This window comes from Trachypithecus francoisi, unplaced genomic scaffold (assembly GCF_009764315.1).
Source record: "Trachypithecus francoisi isolate TF-2019V2 unplaced genomic scaffold, Tfra_2.0 Lachesis_group2, whole genome shotgun sequence".
NCBI classification, from domain to species: Eukaryota; Metazoa; Chordata; class Mammalia; order Primates; family Cercopithecidae; genus Trachypithecus; species Trachypithecus francoisi.
Window position 1 is genome coordinate 103,344,792 of NW_022681465.1, and position 15,419 is coordinate 103,360,210.

General features: G+C 39.7%; 1 protein-coding gene and 1 pseudogene across 1 annotated transcript in view; one reads left to right on the plus strand and one right to left on the minus strand.

Annotated features, from left to right (window-relative positions):
* FCHO2 (FCH and mu domain containing endocytic adaptor 2) overlaps window positions 1-15,419 on the plus strand; it is a 136,744-nt gene that overhangs the window by 60,099 nt on the left and 61,226 nt on the right. Inside the window, exon 9 of the mRNA XM_033179844.1 lies at window positions 14,544-14,588. Within this exon, the coding sequence (XP_033035735.1) occupies window positions 14,544-14,588 (45 nt within the window). The remainder of the gene's footprint in view (window positions 1-14,543; window positions 14,589-15,419) is intronic.
* On the minus strand, window positions 1,032-1,618 carry LOC117065242 (annotated as a pseudogene).

Below are 15,419 nucleotides of genomic sequence, written 5' to 3' on the forward strand. Positions count from 1 at the left end.
TTCTCCACCCAGCAGCCCTTTGATGACAGAGTAGAATGCAGAGGATGGTCTCATACTTCTCAGAGAAGTGTTGGTTACCAAAAAGCTCCTGGAGAGGCAACATCCCAGAGGCCCATTTAATAATGAAGGTAAATAAAAACTGCCAGACCCCTGAACTATCCTGCCAAATCAGAAATACATAGGGCATAGCTGTGCCAAGTAGAACAGAGGAGATTTTGGTGCTTAATGAAAAGCAGAAAGACTGCCAAACTAAGCGAACAGTATGTTGCATGACACAGAAGTACAAAGCAAAGGACATATGAAAAGGATGAAGGGGGCCGGGTGCGGTGGCTCAAGCCTGTAATCCCAGCACTTTGGGAGGCCGAGACGGGCGGATCACGAGGTCAGGAGATCGAGACCATCCTGGCTAATACGGTGAAACCCTGTCTCTACTTAAAAATACAAAAAACTAGCCGGGTGACGAGGCGGGCGCCTGTAGTCCCAGCTACTCGGGAGGCTGAGGCAGGAGAATGGCATAAACCTGGGAGGCGGAGCTTGCAGTGAGCTGAGATCCAGCCACTGCACTCCAGCCTGGGTGGCAGAGCAAGACTCTGTCTCAAAAAAAAAAAAAAAAAAGGAAAAGGATGAAGAAGCATGATGGCAGACTTGCTGGCGGGAAGACAGTAGAGCTACAGTCTACATCTGGTGAAAGAGCTTTGCTGGCTTGTTCTCGGCATGGTTCCCTCTCTCACTTTCTCAGACTGTATGGATATGTGGCATTCAGCAACAGAATGGGGAAGAAGATATTTATAAATGAAGAACTAGTGAATGGATACTGAACAGAAATAGAATGGGTGTACCATTCTGTAATGCCCTGTTTATGCACCAAAGGCAGGTTTGTGTTGTCAGAACATATTTGGGGTTGTTATGCAACAGCAGTAGTACTCTGGGAGAAGGGGAATGATGGGGTGGAGGTGGGGTTGGTGGAAGGAGGACTTTCAGGTTCCAGTTCTTAAATACTAGACCGCAAGGAACAGTTTGGTCTCCGTCCTTTAGTGAAGAAATCAGATGCTCATTTTCTGTTCTACATCCACCTTCTCCAAAACCTTAACAAATTCTCTGAAAGATATGGCACTGTCCCCATCCTGATCAGCCTCCTAAATGGTCCTATCTGTGATGCTGCCCAGCTGCTCATCTGAGATATTTACTCCGACGATCAAGCGTAGCACCTGTATCAGCTCATCACGGGAGAGCTTATCATCTTTATCGAACTCATATAGTCAAAAAGCAAAGTGCAGTTTGTTGCTTCGGCTGTTGAGTGGTTCGGGTCCATTCACATCTTTGCTCTTTTTGTTATCCTCAATGGGGCGGAAATGAGCCAAAGTTTGCGTGAATCCATGGAAGTTTACCCGGTCCTCTCCCTCTGGAAAGAAGGCATTGATGATTTGGTCCCCCAGTGGGTCAATGACAAGTTCTGGAATCCTCAGGAAATCTTCCTGGCTGAGAGTGCCAGTCTCTCCTTTGTCCAGACTGGTGAACCAGCTATAGAGCAAGTGATTTGACTATGGGAAAAGCTGATCTCCTTCTTGATCTCCTCGAGCTCTTCGTCCCACGGTAACATGGTGGGCTGAGAACCCATCACCGTTGGGGAGCTCCTACGGGTGCAGTGGTGCCAGAAGCGATGGTGATAGGAGGGAAGGAGAGAGGGGGACAAAGGATAGGGGTCAAGAAGGGAGAGGGCAGTCTTAACTTTCTTTTATTCCTATTCAACTATCTTCACTGAGGCCAACCTGAACTACTTGCTGTTTCCTGTACGTGCCTCCTTTTTTCCTTTAGTACTTTAGTTGTCCTTAATCCTTACTCTAGAAAATGCTGTATTCCACTGCTTTCCTACACCACATCTTTACATTTATGTGTTGAATGAATGAACTCTTTAAAGAGCCCGGTTATTATCTTTAACTTCTCCATCAAAGGTGTGCCAGAGAACGTATATATTTCTTTCTTGCCTTGTTGCTGTCTACCATTAAATCTTAATAGTTTGTACCTGTGAAAAAGTTCTGTATTTGATTCATCTATTTTCTCTATTTGTAAGTGGTATATTTTTGTTAAATGAATGAACAAATGGGCATTTAATTAGGGTGTTAAGAAGGTTGGAATGGAGTGGCTATTAGAAAATTTTTTAAGTGAATGCTAAATAATAATGGTTAATGTTTAGTGAGCTCTTACTCTGTGCCATGTACCATGCCAACCACTTTGTAGGCACACTTTGATTTTCAGCAACTTTTTGAAGTATGTACTATTATTTTCATTTTACAGATGAGGGAAATGTTCAGAGGTAATGTTGAGAGATTTGCCTAAGCTAGTACATGGCAGAACTGGGATTCACTTCTGGAATTTTTGATCCTGGATCAAAAATCAAGTCCCATGCTTTGGAAAAATTAGAACTAAGTGTGGATATGTTGACATAAATTTTAATTTGGAGAACGCCTTGAAATCAGGGAGACTTGACCTTAAATGTGAACCTAAACTGATGAACAATAACCTTTTTTCCCGGGGTCACAAATGATCCAGAGTATATTTAAGCATAAAGAAAGAATACAGAGAATGAGCTTGAAGTGGCTCTGTGTTTTTCTTAAAGTATTACACTAGAGAATAATTGGAACATTAAAATGTGTTCTGAATCAAGCCAATTTTTATTTTGATTGGCCATTTTTTGTGTGACTGTTTTTCTCTTCCCTGATGCAACTTTTCCCACTCTACTTTGGCTTCCTGGTCTCTTTTTACTGATTTTTTTTTTTTTTTTTTTTTTTTGAGACGGAGTCTCGCTCTGTCGCCCAGGCTGGAGTGCAGTGGCCGGATCTCAGCTCACTGCAAGCTCCGCCTCCCGGGTTTACGCCATTCTCCTGCCTCAGCCTCCTGAGTAGCTGGGACTACAGGCGCCCGCCACCTCGCCCGGCTAGTTTTTTTTTTTGTATTTTTTAGTAGAGACGGGGTTTCACCGTGTTAGCCAGGATGGTCTCGATCTCCTGACCTTGTGATCCGCCCATCTCGGCCTCCCAAAGTGCTGGGATTACAGGCTTGAGCCACCGTGCCTGGCCAACTGCTTTTTGCTTTTATATGCCAGTGTCATTTCCTAAGACACTGCTCAGCCAAGGGCTGATAAGTATGTGGCATGTGCTGCCTTCTTCATGGCAGATACCATTACTAGATCATTGCATTCTTCCCTGAAGGAGACCTCAGTCTCTCTCATCTCAGTGTTGTAGGCAGTCACTGCCAATATTGAGTGTTGGTACTCATGTTGAAATCTGTCATCTCCAGCTTAGTTCAGTAGAGACTTTTTGTTTGCGAATGTCGGAAAGCCATATAAACAAGCTTAAGCAAAAATTCCATGCATTGGCTATTTTAACCTGGAAGGCTGGAATAGATTCAAGGTGCAAATAGATTTCCTCAGGACTTTGGTTCACTCTTTTCTCCCATTTTTGCTTGTCTTTACTTGGCTTCAGTTTATTAAGTTCCTACTATAGACTTTTTCCTCACAGCTGTCAAGGAAGGCATCAGCAGTCCAAGCCTGTATCCATTCAGTGTAGAACCCTAGTATAACTTTTTTTTTGTAGTGTCGGCATATTAATTTCAGGGAAGGTTCTGCTTTTGTCACATGCTTATCTTTGAATAAATCTTTGTGTTTAGGATAGTAGGATATTATAATTGGTCAGCATAGGTCACATGCCCAGATCATGGAGAAGCAGGATTTGTATTCTGAAAGGGATAATGGAAATGTCTTTTGAACAGGCAAAAATTACTACTGTAGTACATTGTAGAATCACAGTACAAAGATACCAAACCCCAAAATATAATGTTTTAGAACTACAGTAGGTTATATATGTGTTTCAAGTGTAGGATTTAATCATGTTATTAATGTTTAAATAATGACAAATAACAGTATAAGAGGCAGGAATTTACTTTATCATTAGATAAAACTAGAAGATAAAAGTTACATAATTTGGTTTGTCTAATAATCATGGAGTTTTATTGCATAAAGGGACCTTAAAAGTAATGTAGTCCAAGACTGGGTGTAGTGGCTCATGCCTGTAATCCCAGCACTTTGGGAGGCTGAGGCAGGTGTATCACCTGAGGTCAGGAGTTCGAGACCAGCCTGACCAACATAGTGAAACTCCATTTCTGTTAAATGCAAAAATTTGCTGGGAGTAGTGGTGTGTACCTGTAATCCTATTTACTTGGAGGCTGAGGCAGGAGAATTGCTTGAACCCAGGAGGCAGAGATTGCAGTGAGCTGAGATTGCATCATTGCACTCCAGCCTGGGCAGCAAGAGCGAAACTCCCATCTTTAAAGAAAAAAAGGTAATGTAGTCCAAACACATTTATTTAACACACATAAATATGTTGGAACTTATCAAATGTATGCCACTAATTTCCTTTAATATAGACTTGCAGGTGAATTAAAGTTTTGTCAGTTCTTAGAAATTTTGCTAACTCAACATATGGCAATTACTGAACCCTTGTTCATCATAATGTCCTACTTTTCAACCTACTCGTTCATTCTCTAGGAAGAACTCAACAAATACACAGTTACTATAAATTCCTTTCTGTTGGTTAGGTGATAACTGTATATTGGGAATTACCTTTAAGCTCACTACTTGATTCCTTTTGAATTCTGGATATTTAGATCATGTTTCTTTTTTCTTTTTCTTTCTTTCTTTTTTTTTTTTGAGACATGGTCTTGCTCTGTCACCTAAGCTAGAATGCAGTGATGCAGTCATAGCTCACTGTAACTTCAACCTCCCAGGCTCAAGCGATCCTCCCACCTCAGCTTCCCAAGTAGCTGGGACCACAGGCATATGCCAGTACACCCCACTAATTTAAAAAAATTTTTAGTGGAGACGGGATCTCACTATGTTGCTCAGGCTGGTCTTGAACTCCTGAACTGAAAAAATCCTTCTGTCTCAACCTCCTGAAGTGCTGGGATTACAGGTGTGAGCCACTGTGCCTGGCTCATATTTATTTTCTTGTCTGTGGTATAGTGTGGTGGTTTGTGACCTGGTCTTTGCTAGCAGTGAGACTTTTGTTTTTTCTTATTTTTAATTTTTTTTGGAGATGGAGTCTCGCTCCGTTGCCCAGGCTGGAGTGCAGTAACACGATCTCGGCTCACGGCAACCTCTGCCTCCTGGATTCAAGCTATTCTCCTGCCTCAGCCTCCTGAGCAGCTGGGACTACAGGCGCCCACCACCACGCCTGGCTAATTTTTGTATTTGTAGTAGAGACGGGGTTTCATCATATTGGCCAGGCTGGTCTCAAAATCCTGACTTCATTATCTGCCCGCCTCGGCCTCACAAAGTGCAGGGATTACAGGTGTAAGCCACTACGCCCAGCCTAGCAGTGAGACTTTTAAACCTCAGTGCCCTCATCTGTAAAGTGGGGATAATAATAGTAACTGCCTCATGGGGCTGTTGTGAGATTTACATGAGATAATCTAACATTTATTAATAAATACTGTTTTCAAAAATGATAACATTTCTCATGAATAAGTAGCCACTAATGTAGTTTCATTATAAATTTAATTTTACTGGCCTTAAGATATATGAAGTCATGTAGAAAATACATATAACTAGATGGTAGGAGGTAATAGGGAAGCCAAGAACAGTGATGACTTGGGCTTTCCTAGAGTCACTAGGCTCTAGGCGGCTGTTTCAGGACCCCCAAAAGAGTCATAGAACTAGGACTTTTAAACAGTCCTAGAACAAACTAACTGGTGGGGGGGTAAAGTGGAAGGGATAAATATTATTTCCCTGGTTGAGTTGCTATGGGTGACTAACTGCAGCTCTTTCATATATTTTGTTGTTTGTTTGTTTTTTCTTTTTTGAGACGGAGTTTCACACTTGTTGCCCAGGCTGGAGTGCAATGGCGCAATCTCGGCTCACTGCAGTCTCTGCCTCCCGAGTTCCAGCGATTCTCCTGCCTCAGCCTCCGGAGTAGTAGCTGGGATTGCAGGGGCCCACCACCACACCCAGCTAATTTTTTTTTTTTTTTTTTTAGACAGAGTTTCACTCTTGTTACCCAGGCTGGAGTGCAGTGGCGTGATCTTGGCTCACTGCAACCTCTGCCTCCCGGGTTCAAACGATTCTCCTGCCTCATCCTCCCCTAGTAGCTGGGATTACAGGCACCCACCACCACATCTGGCTAATTTTTGTATTTTTAGTAGAGACGGGATTTCACCATGTTGGCCAGGCTAATCTCAAACTCCTGACCTCAGGTAATCTGCCCACCTTGGCCTCCCAGAGTGCTGTGATTATAGGCATAAGCCACTGTGCCTGACCTCTTTCATACGTTTTTGATCAGTTTATGGCACCTGAACAAATGAGTCTAGGGACTCACTGCAATAACAAAAATTGTGCTTACTAGAAAAATAACATACACAAAATTTTGGGTGTGATTGTATGGAATTTATGGACTTAAAGGATTTTGTTTTGTAAAGTATATTCTAACCTTCAATTGTTTTATACTATTGATTTCTGTTAACATTTTATTTCTCCTCTTTTGTAAGGACCCCCTCTGGTGGATGAGTTCCACCCTCAACTAGCTTTAGTTCTGTGGGATAGAAGTTTTTAAAAGAAAACAAAATATCCAATTCTTTTTAAAATTTGTATACATAGCTGGACCTGGTGGCTCATGCCTGTAATCCCAGCACTTTTGGAGGCCGAGGTGGCTGAACTCTAACTACTGTATTGAGAATGCGTGCAGAAAAAGGCAAGGATCGAGGTAGACAGACCACTGCATGACTGTTGCAATAATCCAGGGTAATTTAAGAAGAAAAGAGGCCGAGTGCTGTGGCTCGCACCTGTAATCCCAGGACTTTGGGAGGCCAAGGCTGGTAGATCACTTGAGGTCAGGAGTTCGAGACCAGCCTGACCAATGTGGTGAAACCCTGTCTCTACTAAAAATACAAAAATTAGCTGGGTGTGATGGTGGGTGCCTATAATCCCAGCTACTCGAAGGCTGAGGCAGGAGAATTGCTTGTACCTGGGAGGCGGAGGTTGTAGTGAGCTGAGATTGCATCATTGTACTCCAGCCTGGACGACAAGAATAAGATTCCGTCTCAAAAAAAAAAAAATTGTATGCATAAGTTAACGTATTTCTCTAATGCTGCAAAATGACACCGATTTTATTTTTAGTCAGTTATCTATTGAAAGATATAACCTGTCAGTTTATGTTTTCAGTTCTTTTATGTAAGTCAAACTGAGAGCATTACAAATTTTTTTCTTCCTCGTTATGATCATGTTATATTACTTATTATATGTACTGATACTTTTTGTCATTGCCTTTTTGTTTGTTTTGCTTTTTTTTGAGACAGAGTCTCATTCTATTGCCCAGTCTGGAGTGCAGTGGCATGATCTCAGTCTCACTGCAACCTCTACCTCCCGAGTTCAAGCAATTCTCATGCCTCAGCCTCTCGAGCAGCTGGGCTTACAGGCGTGCATCACCATGCCTGGCTAATTTTTGTATTTTTAGTAGAGACATGGTTTCACCATGTTGGCTAGGCTGGTCTCGAACTCTTGGCCTGAAGCAGTCCACCCAAAGTGGTGCCTCAGCCTCCCAAAGTGCTGGGATTACAGGCGTGAACCACTGCACTTGGCCTGTCATTGTTTTTATTTTAGCGTAGTAATACTTGGTTCCTCTGGAATTTGAGTCACTGTAAGAGGATGCTTTGAATATTAAGGCACCTGTGGTCTGAAAGGATCATGAATAAACAGGTGTTTTCTAATTCTGGATGTCTTTTTATATTCCAGTGACATTGCCTTTGTAACCCTAACTACTCTCAGGTAATTCAGTTGCTAAAAGAGAGTAAAATCCATGTTTTCAGTATTTTCTATTTTACAGTCATTTTGGTAATTTTGCTTTATGTATTTATAATTCATAAAAGTTCAGCAGGTTTCCATTTGTGTGTGTGTGTGTGTGTGTGTGTATATATATATATATATATATATATATATATATATAGTGACTGTTTTCTCCCAGTCTGTGGCTTCTTTCACTCAGCAAAATTACTTTGAGATTCATCCATGAATGTTCATGGCGGTTTTATTTGTAGTAGCTCCAAACTGCAAACAACCCAAATGTCCATTAACAGATGAACAGATAAACAAATTGTAGTATGTCCATGCAGTGAAGTACTACTCTGCAATAAAAATTAATAAACTACTGAGTGAAGGAAAGCAGACCAAAATAAGAATAAATATTATATGATTCCTTTTTTTTTTTTTGAGATGTAGTCTTGCTCTGTCACCCAGGCTGGAGTGCAGTGGTGCGATCTTGGTTCACTGCAACCTCCACCTCCCAGGTTCAAGTGATTCTCCTGCCTCAGCCTCCCAAGCAGCTGGGACTACAGGTGCGCACCACTATGCCTAGCTAATTTTTGTATTTTTAGTGGAGACGGGGTTTCACCATGTTGGCCAGGCTGGTCTTGAACTCCTGACCTCGTGATCCACCCGCCTCGGCCTCCCAAAGTGCTGGGATTACAGGCGTGAGCCACCGTACCCAGCCCATATTATATGATTCTGTTTATATAACTTTCTAGAAAATGTACACTAATTTATAGTGACAGAAAGCAGATCAGTGATAGCCTTGGCAAGGGTGGAATGGGTTACAAAGGAGCATGAGGTGATAACTATATATGTTATCTTATTTGTGGTAGTAGACTCACAAATGTTACACATGTCAAAATTCATTAAACTGTACAATTTAAATAGATGTAGTTTATCATGCGTTAATTATACTTCAGCAAATCTGTTTAACGAGGAATTGGAAAGAATCATTTTAAGGGTTTTGGCATGAGTAACTGAAAGGATATAGTTCCAACTAAGTGCTATAATTAAAAGTAGAAACAAGGGTTTTATCAGGATCATTGAAGATGAAAACATGACTCAACCTTGTGAGCGTGGGGACAGTGTCAAAATTTGGATGTAAGAGGAGATTATATTTCAGTACTAAGATTCTGTGTTTGGAGAACTAGGTAATTTTGGAATGTTTCACAGTGACTGAAATCTGTGGTTAAAAACCTGTTTCTTTGATTTAAGACTATAGTTTCTAAATTTTCCTCATAGTTTTCAAGCCTTGGGTACTGTATTCGTCCATTCTAGTGTCGCTATAAAGAAATACCTGCGGCTAGGTCATTTTTAAAGAAAATATATTTAACTTGGCGCATGGTTCTGCAGGCTTTGTAAGAAGCATGATGCCGGCATCTGCTTCTGGTGAGACCTTAGGAAACTTAGAATCATAGTGGAAGGCAACAGAGAGCCAGCATGTCACATGGCAATATTGGGAACATGAGAGAGAGGGCGGGGAGGTCCCAGACGCTCTTAAACAACCAGATCTTGTGTGAAATAACTGAGCGAGAACTCACTTATTACCAAGGGGATGATGCTAAGCCGTTCATGAAAGATCCTCCTGTATGATCCAGTCATCTCCCATTAGGCCCCACCTCCCACGTGGGAATCACATTTCCACGTGTTATATGGAGGGTACAGACATCCAAACCATATCAGGTACATACAAGAATTATTTCTGGAGATTTTTTTCTTTGAATTTTTCTTTTTTTATGTACAGAAATTGATTTTTCTTTCTTTCTTTCTTTCTTTTTTTTTTGAGACAGTCTTGCTCTGTCACCCAAGCTGGAGTGCAGTGACATGATCTTGGCTTACTGCAACCTCCGCCTCCTGGGTTCAAGTGATTTTCCTGCCTCAGACTCCCAAGTAGCTGGGATTACAGGGGCCCACCACCACTCCCAGCTAATTTTTGTATTTTTAGTAGAGACGAGGTTTCACCATGTTGGCCAGGCTGGCGTTGGACTCCTGACCTCAGGTGATTCACCTGCCTCGGCCTTTCACAGTGCTCGGATTACAGGTGTGAGCCACCGTGCCAGCCAAGAAATTGATTTCATTGGTCCAGGGTGGGTACCACTATAGTTTAAAACTCCTCAGCTGATTGTAACTTGCAGCCATTGTTGAGAACCTATGGCATTACACTACATGAATGCTTGTTATAAATGGGGAATCTCAAATCCTATCCCAGTCCTGCTGAATCAGATTCTGTATTTTGATAAGACCCCAAGATGCTTTGGGCTTTGTATGCACAGTATAATTGAAGAAGCACTGTCTAGACTAATTAAATATCTGGCAGTGGCCACAGAGTCTACTAGGACTGTATTTCTCGAAATGTGATTCCAGGGCCAGCGACATCACCTGGGAATTTGTTAAAAATGCAAATATTTGAGCTCCACCCTAGACCTTCTGAATAGAACACTGTGGGAGTGAAGCCCAGTAGTCTGTGGTTTAACAAGTTCTCCAGGTGATTCTCATACATAATATAGTTTAGAAGCATTGCACCAGGAGTCTCTCATGAGGTTTGGAACCACTGAATTGAGGAAATTGATTCAGCAAGTCCTTTGTTAAAACACATACTCCTGAAGTGAAGTGTCATTGATGTCTGCAACTTTCAAATGGTTTAGCAAAAGGGAAAAATTGTATAAGGCTATGGAGAGACAGAAAGCAGATGCTATGTTTGTTATTTACCTTTTATAGATGATTCAACCTAGGTTCAAAAAGAGTATCTAGTTCAAAAAGAGTATCAAAATTAGAATTTGAGCCTGTATATCCTGTGCATATCACCACAAGCTGGAGTGTGATTCTCTTTTTTGTGTTAGCTTGCCTGGCCCATCATCCCAGGCATCTGGGAATATGACTGTGTTGCATTCCACAGGCCCAGGAGCAAGTTTGAAAATGTAGTCATTGATTTCCATTGTTATGAGTCACACCTCTCTCCTTGCTCATGCGCACACATCCACACACCCCTTCATTATCGTCATTCCTTTTATTAAACTTTTAGTGTATGTCTGAGAGTGTTTGTTTGTGTTTAGTTCTGATTAGAAGCAGAAATATGCTTGATTTGAATAGCCCAGACTTACTATTTGAGTTTTGAGGGCAGTTTTTAACTAGATAATATTAAAAACTTGTCCTGTTGATGGCCTGAGATTTAGGATTGATTCCGAAACAACAGGGATTATTAATTAAATATTTCACATATTTTATACTCTTCCTCAGTCCACAGAACATTTGTGGTGATCAAAGATTACCGTTAAGTGAGTTGTTTTTTTCTTGTAACATCTTTTCAAAGTTTTAATACAAATTAGGTTTGAATGGATTCTTTAGGTTGATGGCTTTTTTTTATAGCATTTATTTATTCCTACCTGATGATTAAAGCATCGTATTTAAGAATTGTTTTGCTTTGAATCATTGACCTCTTAGAGTTGTTCTTCTGTTTCGTGAGTTTAATTGAACTCATAGTGGCGTTTCAAAATAATGTGTAAAAGAGCATCAGGAGACAGAGCCAAAATGGGTTTATTTGCTTTTATACAAACTAAATTGCCCTTGTGACCCAACATAAAATCTAAGTGCTAAGAGCAGTTATTTATTTTGACAAAAGAATTAATTGAGTCTAAAACAGTTGAAATTCCAGTTGTAGCAAACTATTCATTAAGACTCTCACTCTGGCTTTAGTACTGTCAAAAAAAATAACTTGTCTTATGATTAAATAGCAGAATGATGGGCAGTGGACTGCATTTGAAGGAGATGTTGAATAAACTTTCCACTTGTGAAACAGTTCAGAAGTGACATGCTACAAGGGGGGTTAGAATGTGCATTGATATCCAGCTGAGTTGTCAACTGGCACTGAGCCAGGCACGCAAAGCCTTGCCATGTGAAGCAGCATGTGGAGCATATGCCATTTGTAAAAGAAAATCTTGTTCATGCATGATGTAATGGTTTTTTTGTTAAAGGTTGTATTTAGTTTTATTATGACAGAAATCATTGTTTCTATCTTTAATAGAAAAGTTTATGTGGATGGTACTCAATTTAAAATTTTTAATATATATTTTTTGATTTGAAGTGATTTGGCATCTTATATTTCAAAATGTTTTTTCTTTTTTTGGGGGGGGCATTTTTCTATTTCAAATGGATTTTAAGAGGCTGTTTAGAAAAGATAAGAGAAATCAAGATATGTTTACTATAGGAAAAGAGTTTTGTGAGAACAAAAAGGAGAATTTTGTTTAAAGGGACTGATTAGTTGAGGGATGTCTTTACTATTTTCACATATATGAAGTTATCCAAAGATTTTACAAATCTTTTTTTCTGTATGTACCATATTTGCTAAGATGATGATGTAAAAGTCCTTCTAGATAATATATATTTAGTATTTGTAAACAAGGCAATTTGGCATTGGTGTTTTGTTTTTATTGTAGTTACTTTTTTCTACTCTCTAGAGTAAGTGTGTAGCTTAAGCACTAGAGATTCTGTAAATAGTTAATGGGTAGAAATTATGTGGATGTGTAGCTGTAGGAGAATTTTTGACTAACCACATGCCTGGTTACCTTTTTTTGGTAAACCCTTTCTTGTCTCAACAGATGATTATATTTTCTCCAGCTTTATTAGTACTTGGAAAAGCCAATAATATATAATAAGCTGTTGGTAATTTAGGTAGAGATTTGTTATTCCTAATTTTTATACTAAATGAAAAGTTGCTAATTTGCACATCTTAATTTCTTTACCCTTATTGATTTTTCAGCCTGCCGTCATCTCATTGTAAATTGTTATGATAGGCCTCTAAGGGATTCTAAGAACAAGCTCGGTACCTTTTTATTAAATGATTTCTCAGCTTCCAGATTTGCAGAATGGGTTTGAATAAAGTCCTTAAATTTTTAATTGGGTCATTTTCTGACTCTTTAAGGCTTTTTTGGATAGAAATGATAAACATTTTTTTTAGTCTTAGTTTATATTTAGGAGAATGTACTAGTAAGGAACATACTAATAATTGATTAGGACCTTGTTTATCAACTCACTTTTATGACGGTTTTATTCTGCTTATTAGTAAATGTTAATCTATTTTATTTGAATGGAAGCTAGAACCACACAGAAATAAATCTTAGATTTAGGGAGAGGGAGAGGGAGAGGGACATTAAGCCAGTATTTTTAGATCCCCCTACTCATAGAGAGATCTTGTTAATCAGTGGCTTTCTTTTATAATGGAATGATCAATAATAATGCTGATCATGAATTTGTACATAGGTAAGCTTTGCATCTCAGAAGAACCAGTAACAGAATTCTCTATCATCTACTCTCTATTTCAAGCTCTATTTTAAAATTTCTTCATATAGCAAGTTATACAAATTACCATTAATAAATTAAAAATTATTTCACAAAAAAATGCTAGACTTTCATGAATTTATATATAAAAAGGACTAAATGACAGCTTAGTGGGAGATAATTTTTTAGTCTCATATTTAGCTTTTGGGATATTTCATTAGGAGAGTAATTCATGTTTTGCTACTTTCTCTACTCCCAAATAATTTTATATTTCACATATATGAAGTATGCCATATTTTATGGCTTTTAAAGCTAGTCTGAGCAGTCAGTCATTTCAGGGCTATTTTAATTGTTTTCTAATGATTTCCACTTTATCATCCTCCTCTTCTACAGTCTATCTCTCATAGCAGTGCTAAATTAATGTTCCTTAAAGATCACTTTGTGGGTGGATGTGTATGATCTTACACGAAAACTCTTCCTGGCTGGGTGCGGTGACTCACGCCCGTAATCCCAGCACTTTGGGAGGCCGAGGCGGGCGGATCGTGAGGTCAGGATATCGAGACCATCCTGGCTAACACGGTGAAACCCCATCCCTACTAAAAATACAAAAAATCAGCCGGGCGTGGTGGTGGGTGCCTGTAGTCCCAGCTACTCAGGAGGCTGAGGCAGGAGAATGGTGTGAACCCGGGAGGCGGAGCTTGCAGTGAGCCAAGATCACACCACTGTACTCTAGCTGGGGCGACAGAGTGAGATTCCGTCTCAAAAAAAAAGAAAACTCTTCCTATTTCCTATGAGCTGTAGTTCACATTCCTTGACCTGCTATACACTTAGAGAGATCTGGATTATAATCCCAAGGTCACCACTTAATTAGTCTGTAATTAGTTCATTTATTCATTCAATAAATATTTACTTATTTACCCAACGTATTATTTACCTGGCATTTTTTAAGTATTGAAGATACAGTGATGAACAGGACAGATGAGGTCCCAAGCTTATGTTCTAGTAGTATTTACTATCTTGGTAGCCCTCTTCTTCCCATGAACACCACCGAGGATTCAGCAGCCACCTTTACCACGCTTCTTTTCTCTCATTAATAGTACTGCCAGCTCTTTGAAAGCAGAAACTGCATATTCTTATGTCTCTAGTTCTGTGGCGTCATGTATAATGGGTTTTCAGTAAATTATTGTTATCATAATGGGCTAGTCTCAGTTGTTTTTCACTGTTAGAATTGATTTTTAAAATGTATTACTGATATTTGAATTAACTATTAGGTAACAACTAGAACCACTTCAGAACAATTAAAAAGATGTGTTGTCAATTAAAAGTAGAATAAACAATTTAAAATGTAAAAAAAAAGGTATTAAAATTTACCTGATAGTTTTTTTCTACTAGAAGTTTGTCAATTTTTTTTTTCCAGGCCTCATTGAATTTGAAGAATGTGACACTGCTAGTGCAGTTGAAGGTAAGTTGATTAGTTATGATACGTTAATGCACATGGCAGCTAGCTAGCATCTTATCTTCTGTTCATTGAACAAATAAGGAGGGATTGCTATCTCTGGGTGTCAGCGTATCTATGTAATGGAATGCTGTAAAAATCTGAAATTAGTTTGAAGGCCTGCAGGTGCTACTTGTTGCTTAATAAATAACAGATTTTCCCAAAAGAATATTAGTGTGTTAGATTATATATTTTTAAAGATTAAGTATAACATGCATTTGTTTTTAAATATACATTGAAATAGTTTTCTTCATTGACATCCATGTTTAAGCCTTCTAATGTCATGAATATGAAATTCATCACTGTAATGTGTAGTGCTAATTGTACAGTGGGTAACATTTCATTAATGTTAATATTACCATCATTTGGCTGGGCACAGCGGCTCCTGCTTGTAATCTCAGCACTTTGGGAGGCTGAGGCAGGAGGATTACTTGAGTCCAGGAGTTCAAGAACGGCTGGGAATCATGCTGAGACCCATCTCTATAAAAAAACTTAAAATTAGTAGATGTGCTGGTGTGCACCTGTAGTCCCAGCTACTGGGAAGGCTGAGGTAGAAGGATTGCTGGAGCCTGGGAGGAGAAGCCTGTGGTGAGCCGTGATTATACCACTGCACCCCAGCCTGGGCAACAGAGTGAGACCCTGTCTCAAAAACAACAACAAAAACCCTTCTTGAATTTCCTCATCTGTAAGATGAGGGGCTAGCTTAAACCTAAGGTCTCTACTGCTCTCTTCTTTTTTTATTTTTTGGTAGACAGGGTCTCGTTTTGTTTCCCAGGCTGGAGTACAGTGGCGTGATCT